The following is an 8,650-nucleotide window of genomic DNA, read 5'->3' as shown; positions in this document are numbered from 1 at the left end:
TTTTGAAAAACAAGTGAAATGCGGTTAAAAAATAAATAGAATAAAATCGATTTCCTTGGAATATCTTTGGAATTTTCTAAATTTAAAAATGAGTACCTGTTCGGCATAAAATTCTGCACATTTTTGTAACTCTTGAAATAAAAAAGATATCTGTACTGGCCAATTAAAATACTGTAACCCTGTATATCGATTCTTAAATATGCACACATATACAGTGTGTCACCTAACGAATGTTACATACTTCATGGATAAATCTAGAACCTAAATGGTACCGATTTAACCAAACTTGCTTAAACGAAATACAGTGTTAAAGTTTCTTTTTTTTTATTTCTTGTTTTCTCCTTAACTCAGAACCCAGTCAATCGATGTGAGCAAAAATTTGCTGTTGCTTAGTTTCTCTTCACGAAGTGTGCAGTGATTATGTTCCTTTAGGTTAAATCATACAGGGCATTCATTTTTCTACATCCCTTTGTGCATATTCTTCTGCAACTTTTTTGTGCGTTTAAATTTCTACACGCAACTATCAGAAATAGGTAGAGAATTTTATTAGCTCTGTATGACTTAACCTAATAGGAACATAATCCCTGCACAATCAATTCCCACTGTTAAGTACAGACTGTTTTCAAAGCATTGACTTCCGGTTTACCGCAACGCTCATCTCGAAAATCATATGGGCAATTGAATATTAAGTTTTTTAGCTAGATGCGAATAACGGGACAGATAATATTGCAGAAAACTACCGCTGCATAGGAATAACTAGGGGAGGAGGATGCTTTGAACATTTTTAAGGATAATTAAAAATTTAAGTAAAAAAAATGCTTTATTTAATTGTCCTCTTATTTAATATAAACAACAATAAGGGTATTCAGAACAACCAAAAATGGTACTTTGTCTTACTTCGATGTCTAACTATTTTCGAGAAACGGGGTCTTAAAAGTGCTCTGAAAAATTCATTAGCTGTACTTTTGTATTCATTATTTGTACTTTTTTTCTTTCAGAACCCGAATATCTCCACTATTTCAGAGGGAACATTTTTCGGGGGCTCCTAAAAGCCTCTATCTCGGAAATGGTTCAGATTTCAAAATATAAGACATAGTAACATTATTCTTGGTTGTTCAATTCGCTCCCAATGTTTGACAGATTAAAACTGAGACACAAGACACCCTGTATATAATAAAGTCATATTCACATATTTACGATCGGTGCCATATTCACACCTTTCGTTGTTAGCAAATCACACTGGTACATTTGCATTTAAGAACTCTACACTTCAATATATGATATCTAATACTGCACCTATATTTAGTTTCATAATCGTAGTCGCTACACCAGGATATGTGACCTGTAGGATCTTGTTGTTTCAGTTGGTACTTTTTAATATCGTTTTTGTATTTAGTTTCGTAATCACAGTATTACATCTGTACATTTGAATCTGCGAAGGATGTTTATGTTTTAAATGGTGTTGCGAGGGATCTTTATGTACCAACTGATGTTTAATTAAAAGTCTTTTATTCTTTGATTTGTAGTTGCAATCCTCGCATTTATAAATCGGAAGTTGTGAAGCGTCCTTATGTGCCAACGAGTTGTATTTGGTCTTACAGTCATACTCATCATATTTGTTTGAGTTTTTGTGTTTTATACAATGGTTATTAAAGCTAACCCTCACTTTTGTTTTAAAATCACAAAAGTCACACTCATACAATTGACCTGCAAATGCGCTTTTGTGTTTCACCTGATGCTTAGCAAGCTCACACCTGCGCTTTGTCTTGTAATTACACGATTGGCATTGATGCATATGTATTTTCGAAGGGTTTCTATGTCTCAACTGGTGCCTTTGATATTGTTTCTTATTTTGAGTTTCATATTTACAGGATTCACATTTATACACCTCTGAATCGTTTTCGTGTCTTGCACGGTGTGCCGTAAAACAGCTCTCGCTTCTAGTTTTGTAAATACATTTATCGCATTTGTACGATACTTTGCGGTCCTTTTTGGATTTCGTATTGCATTTGTTTGCTGGTCTATTCTCATGTTTACAATCGCTCTTATCGTATGGTCCTATATCGGAGCTTTGCAGTAGCGTGTTGCTGAAAAAATTACATATATTATACGGCATTTTGGTAACAATTTAATAGTATGCGTAGTTAACAATATACGCTAATTTAATTGTATAATATTAATGTAAAAATAGTCTTTTCATACCTCTTTTCTTCATCTTCTGATTTTATATCGACATATTCTTCTTTAATTGAGAATTCCATCTCATTAATTTCAAATTCTTTGTCCAGGTTTTCAGTCTTCACAAATAAATCACATATATATCTGTTGGACTTTCTGTGTCTGGACTATCACTAATCTTTTCTTCTACTTTTAGGCAATGTTTTAGAAAACTGTTGCGGGTATACAAAGAATCAAAGCATGAATTACATACAATGGGATTTTTGATGATACTTGTAATCTACAAGGTATAATTTTTTATATTGTGAAATACACAAGCATTTAATATCATTCATACCATTTCAGGAGCCAATTTCTCAATAGCTTCAAGTTCCTCTTCACGTATGCACCTAAACTCACTTTCTACTGGCTGCATACACAATCGACATATTTTCTGATTCTCTGAAATATCCATTAACTCGGTTCTCTCTTCCTCATCATCAAATTTCTGAAAATGCAACGTTAATCAAAGAAAATAACTGTGGCAGAAAGTAACGATTAAGTAAAAAATAGATTATTGTTCGCTTTGAACGTGTTGAGAAAGTTGATCGTGTTACATTAGTAGAGATGGTTGAATCCATTTCACTGTCTTACCAATTTCAGCAACAGAACATCTAGAATGTCTCTAGTAGCGTTGTCTATTACTTCATAAACTTTTATCAGTTACAGTATTAATACAAAGCCCACATAAAATTTCTCGATCACTATTCATGGCAACAATTTGCTTTGAAATGTAAATAATAAATATAATACGTAATTGAGTGTTTGTTTACATATTATAACCTTAATTAAAACATGAAGTAGACGGTTTTTGTTCTTCTTTCTTCTTCGTAACATCGGTTTACTATAACTACTTTCCAATAATTGTCTAGGAACAGTTCCTGATGTGTTCACCTATTGTTGTTGTTTTACTCTTTAGTCATTCCACACGTCACACGATAGCATCCAGATAGGCGTATTCGCTCAAATTACACACGAGCCGTGTCGTGGCACACGTACCATTAGAGTCATTCCACACGCCAGACGTCCCATGCCCTGTTCCATGGTACGCGTGTTAGAGCACTGGTCTTGTGAAATTTGAGCGAATCCGCCCAAATTTATATATTTTTTATTGTGACCGAATAGTGGAAATAAGGTCTTTTTATTTATATTTTCAACTATAATTAGTTCAAATTTATCTTGTCATTTTTTTCTCGTTCCATTTTGATTTATAATTTTTTTTATCAAATGTGTACAAATTTTCAATAAACGCACGAAATCAATTTTAAGAATCTTATTACGACTGGGAATTGGCGCAAGACTGTAAATAAATAGACCTTATTTCCACTATCCGGTCACATGAATAAAAAAATATAGATAGGCGTATTCACACGACCCATGGCACGCGTATCATGGTACGGACCGTGGAATGACTCTTATAATATTTGTATATTTGTATTCCTCTAAATTAATGGAGTATTTAGCATGTTACCAATGTAATTCAGTATAAGAAGAAGAAGAGAAATATAAATGTGGTTATGTAATCGTTTTATTTTTTATTGATTGTTTTTGACAGTGTCGTTCGTTATGAATGTTTCCAATTCCTGATAAGAAACACAATAAATATGGAAGCAACAATCTTGGAAGAAACATTTTGTAGGTTGTGCCTAAATACTATAAGAAATTCAAATTGCCAGGTGATAGAGGAAGTCATAAGAGATGTTCTGAAAATTGTTTTGCCGGATGTGGTAAGATCAAGTTAATAAGATTTCTTTTATGTCCCTAGCGTAGCTCCTTTATACTTAATTAAAAATCTGTTTCAGAATTTGGAAGAGGAAGTTAGACATTTCATGTGTACAACATGTTCCGTAAAATTATTTGCTGCTTTTAATTTTAAGTCTGTATGTATGGATACGGAAGACTTAATTTTTCCTTATATTAACGCCAGTAAAATGTCAGCGATTGATTTAAAGGATGTTTATCTAAAAGAGAAGGAAAATATTCAGTTAACCGATGTATCCCAAAGTTTGAGAATCTGTCGATTATGTTTTCAGCCGGTAACTTACGGATTTGTGGCATTAAATGAAGTGGATGTTGACATAATCGATACATATATACCACAGGTTGTAAGTTATATTTTAAAGTATTTCCTAAGAAAATATTTGTATGCGTCAGAAAATTATCATTTCCGTAAGTGAAATTTTTAATTAGCGTCGTATAAACAGAAAATATTTATAAAGTCGTTAAATGACCTACTAACTTTTTTATTTGTCATACACATTGAAAGACGTCTGCTTTTCAACTTTGCTCTGAATCATGATGCTAATATTTTTGTAATTGTAGAATATCAGTGCTATCAGGGATCCTGTCATATGCATAGCATGCTTTGATTCGCTTTGCACCCATGGCACTTTTTTAAAGAACTGCCTTGATGCACATGAGAAATACACAAACGTCTATCAACAGTCTTACATTAAAACTGAAGAAATTGAAATAAAACTGGAAGATCATCAGGAGGGGTAAGCAAATATCTATAAATTTTGTATTTTAATAATTTATTGTACTTTTTTTTCTGTATCTTTATAATGTGGTATTTCCTAAATAATGATTTAGAAAATTTAAAATTTTAAAAAACATTTTTGATATAAACCTGTTTTAATTTTGAAAATGCTGGTTTTGACTTGTTGTCTCATGTGTGATGCCTTTGTTTCAAACTTAACCTTGCCCCGGTAGTCCCAGCTAAGTGTTTTTTTTTTGCCACACAAAAATGCATAACGATAGACAAACTCAAATTTGCACATATTTCTGCCTACTCTATAGGCCATCCAGATACTAAATTCAAGCAGAAGTAAAATAAAAATGAAGTAATGGATTTATTTAAATACTAAACATTGTATCAACTGTTAACTTCATCAGGTCATCCGTGGACAATCATCGTCAATATTGCAAGATTATTGAAGAGATTGGGGAATAACTTTTAAATAATAACCTTTTTATACTTTAATCTGCTGGCAACAAACTGTGACTTTCCTTTGATTGGCTGATGTTAGAAATGACGGGAAACACTGCTTTATTTCGGCGCAGTACTATTTTCACATATATGATTAATAATTTCAGAACTTTTATTAAGGTGATTTTTTGTAAATTCCAATATTTTGGCATCGCCTATAATCTCTTAAAAACCCCGATTTTCAAAAATACCCTGTATATGTAATTTTTTCAGCGACAGGCTATGGGACACCTCCGATGATGAACCATTGGAGACGAGTGACTGTAAAGATGCAGAAGAGGATGGATGTAAACATGAGGATAGAGCAGCGAACAAATGCAACGTGAAAATAAAGAAATGTGATAAATGTAATTACGAAACTGGAAGCGAGAGGTGTGCGAGGCACGAAAATTATTCGAAAGTGTATAAATGTGAATTGTGTGAGTATGAAACTGAAAATAAGAAATTACTTCAGAGCCATCAGTTGAAGCACAAAGGCCCTTCGGGAATAGGGATGCATCGGTACCAATCATGTAATTACAAGACAAAGCCCAGGTCTAACCTTGCTAAGCATCAGGTGAAACACAAAGCACTATTGTACAAGTGTAACTTCTGTGATTTCAAAACGAAGGGGAGGACCAGTTTTAATAGTCATTATTTAAAGCACAAAGACTCAAACAAATATAATGAAAATGATTGTAAAACCAAATCCAAGGCATTGCCGCATAAGAACACATCACAGTTGCCAATTTATAAATGCGATGGTTGCAGCTACGAATCAAAGGATAACAGTAATTTCATCAAACATCAGTTGGTACATAAAGATCCTTCTCAGGTCCAAATGTACAGATGTAACGACTCCGATTATGAAACTGAATGTAAGAATAATATCAAAAAGCACCAGCTGAAACATAAAGATCCTTCACAGATTCAAATATACAGGTGTAACGACTGTGATTATGAATCTAAGTACAAGTACCAAATCAAAAAGCACCAACTGAAACATAAAGATCCTTCACAGATTCAAATGTACAAGTGTAAAGACTGCAATTTCATAACTAAATACAAAAATGTTATCAAAAGGCACCAACTGAAACATAAAGATCCATCACAGATTCAAATGTACAGGTGCAACGACTGCGATTACGAAACTATACACAGCAGTGGCATCAAAAGTCACCAACTGACACATAAGGATCCTTCGCAGGTTCAAATGTACAGGTGCAACGACTGCGATTACGAAACTATACACAGCAGTGGCATCAAAAGTCACCAACTGACACATAAGGATCCTTCGCAGGTTCAAATGTACAGGTGCAACGACTGCGATCATGAAAGTAAATGCAAAGGTGATATCAAAAAGCATCAACTGACACATAAAGATCCTTCCCAGGTTCAAATGTACAAATGCAACGACTGCGATTATGAAACTAAATACAAGAATAATATCAAACACCATCAATTGACACATAAAGATCCTTCGCAGATTCAAATGTACAGTTGTAATGACTGCAATTTCAAATCTAAATACAAGTTTGTAATCAAAAAGCACGAGGTGAAACATAAAGATCCTTCCCAGGTTCAAACGTACAAATGTAATGACTGCGATTTCGAAACTAAATACAAGTATACTGTCAAAAATCACCAACTGAAACATATGGACCCTTCACAGGTTCAAATGTACAAGTGTAACGACTGCGGTCATGCCACTAAATACAAGAACAATATGAAATATCACATGTTGAAGCATAAAATTTTCTTGTAGGTCTAAACATTCAAATGTAATGACTGAGAATATGAACCCAAATAAAGGAACTGTATCACGTGTCGAAGCATAGAGAGCCTTCTCAGGTGCTAATCTGCTAATGTACCAGTGCGATTTAAAGTCTGCAGGTGTGAGTTACTGCCCATCGATGTGCAAAATATATTCAAAAATGGAGGTATTTAAGAGCTACAAATGTGATTATGACACCGATCGTAAATATTGGAGTAAGATGTAAAACACAATGTCTGCCTTGAAAAACAGTCGAAACAGGAAAACTACACTGAAACAAGAAGGGCTGATAAGTGATTTGTGGAAATCGCTAATTATGGACTTTTCCTGTTTCTAACAATGTAATCTGCTAATTGACATAGGATTATAATTTTGACACGTGATATTATGTTAAATGTGTATATATATTTCAAACAACGACATTGTGTACTGTATAAACCATATACAGTGTAAACTCTTTATAACGTCGCTTGTTATAACGAAAAACTTCCTATAACATAGAAATTAGGTCAAGTTGGTTGGTTTACGTTAAAACCCATACATTAATACACTCTTTATAGCGCAACAGCCATTCTCTATTATGAAGAAATATGGTCATATTTAGACGCCAGTAGATATTTACAGAAGTATTTAATAGTGTAATTGTTTTTATAATCAGGCACCTATTGTGTAATATCAATCGTAAACCTACTTTGAAACTGTCAAGATGGCCAGTAAAAGAAAAGCGTTATGTGTTAACGAAAAAGTTTGATATGTGCGATAGAAAAAGGAGAAAAGTAATGTTGATAAAATATAAAACAAATATTGGCATAGCAAACAACGTCAGGCAAAGTTAACAGAATATATGTGTTTGGAATAATTTAATTACCTATTGAAGGTACATAATAAAATTGGAAATTATTGTAATTGGTGAAATTTGGTTATTTTTCCTTCTTCCCTCCATATAACAAAAACTCTATAACGAAAAAAAAATCCGCGGTTCCTTAAAATTCGTTAAAAAGAGTTTACACTGTAGTTAATAAAATATATAGAATTAGTATGTTTTCATTATTGTATATGTAACTAACCTCACTTATACCTTCTTATGTCTCAGCTATATGTATTAAAAACCTTATTTTATGATGTCGAGTAGTTGTTTAGTTTAGTTATCTTGTTCTTGTGTATTTTATTAGTGATTATTTATTTATAAGTAATACTATACCCAACAAATAGTTAATATGTTAATGAACTAAAAATTATAGTAGACTTGCATTTTAAAATACGTTTAGAAAATAAATATGCTTTCGTAAGTTTTTGAATAAAATTTATAAAATTCAGACCGATATAATCTAATCTAAATTATTTCTGCTGGAATTCAAATGACAAACCTGTATTTAACCAAGAAATGTAAACTTTTCTTAATAAAAAAAAAAATCAATTTTCGTGTAACACTACAACATAGCTAACAATCTCTTTGTTACCTTGGATTACAATAATTAATACGAAATTAATGTATAATAATTAAAAGTATTAAAAACCAGGAAAAAGAACAGGTTATGTTTACTATACTACTGGAGGTAGCATGCCATTGCGAAAAGTGTGGCTGAGAGACAGACAGTATCTCAGACGCGCTGTCTCACTCTAGCACGCCGCGATTGGTTGGAGCATTCATTTCCAACCAATCGCGGCGTGCTAGAGTGAGACCGCTTGTC

At 32.9% G+C, this 8,650-nt stretch overlaps 2 protein-coding genes across 2 annotated transcripts; one reads left to right on the top strand and one right to left on the bottom strand.

Annotated features, from left to right (window-relative positions):
* Positions 1-842: 842 nt before the first annotated feature.
* Positions 843-2,892, bottom strand: LOC108908750 (zinc finger Y-chromosomal protein 2-like). Its single transcript, XM_018712879.1, has 4 exons — positions 2,812-2,892; positions 2,516-2,665; positions 2,203-2,458; positions 843-2,087 (listed from the first exon to the last, which is right to left on the bottom strand). Exons 3-4 carry the CDS (start codon positions 2,259-2,261, stop codon positions 1,361-1,363), a joined length of 786 nt encoding a protein of 261 aa, XP_018568395.1. The 5' UTR covers positions 2,262-2,458; positions 2,516-2,665; positions 2,812-2,892; the 3' UTR covers positions 843-1,360.
* Positions 2,893-3,776: 884 nt separating this feature from the next.
* On the top strand, positions 3,777-6,970 carry LOC108908718 (zinc finger protein 761-like). The gene is made up of 5 exons (XM_018712843.1): positions 3,777-3,944; positions 4,020-4,322; positions 4,540-4,715; positions 5,420-6,222; positions 6,951-6,970. The coding sequence occupies exons 1-5, from the start codon at positions 3,822-3,824 to the stop codon at positions 6,968-6,970; spliced, it is 1,425 nt and encodes a 474-aa protein (XP_018568359.1). The 5' UTR covers positions 3,777-3,821.
* Positions 6,971-8,650: the final 1,680 nt, after the last annotated feature.

The sequence above is a fragment of the Anoplophora glabripennis genome, unplaced genomic scaffold (assembly GCF_000390285.2).
Source record: "Anoplophora glabripennis isolate ALB-LARVAE unplaced genomic scaffold, Agla_2.0 scaffold446, whole genome shotgun sequence".
NCBI classification, from domain to species: Eukaryota; Metazoa; Arthropoda; class Insecta; order Coleoptera; family Cerambycidae; genus Anoplophora; species Anoplophora glabripennis.
This window is presented reverse-complemented; position numbering and strand designations above follow the sequence as displayed.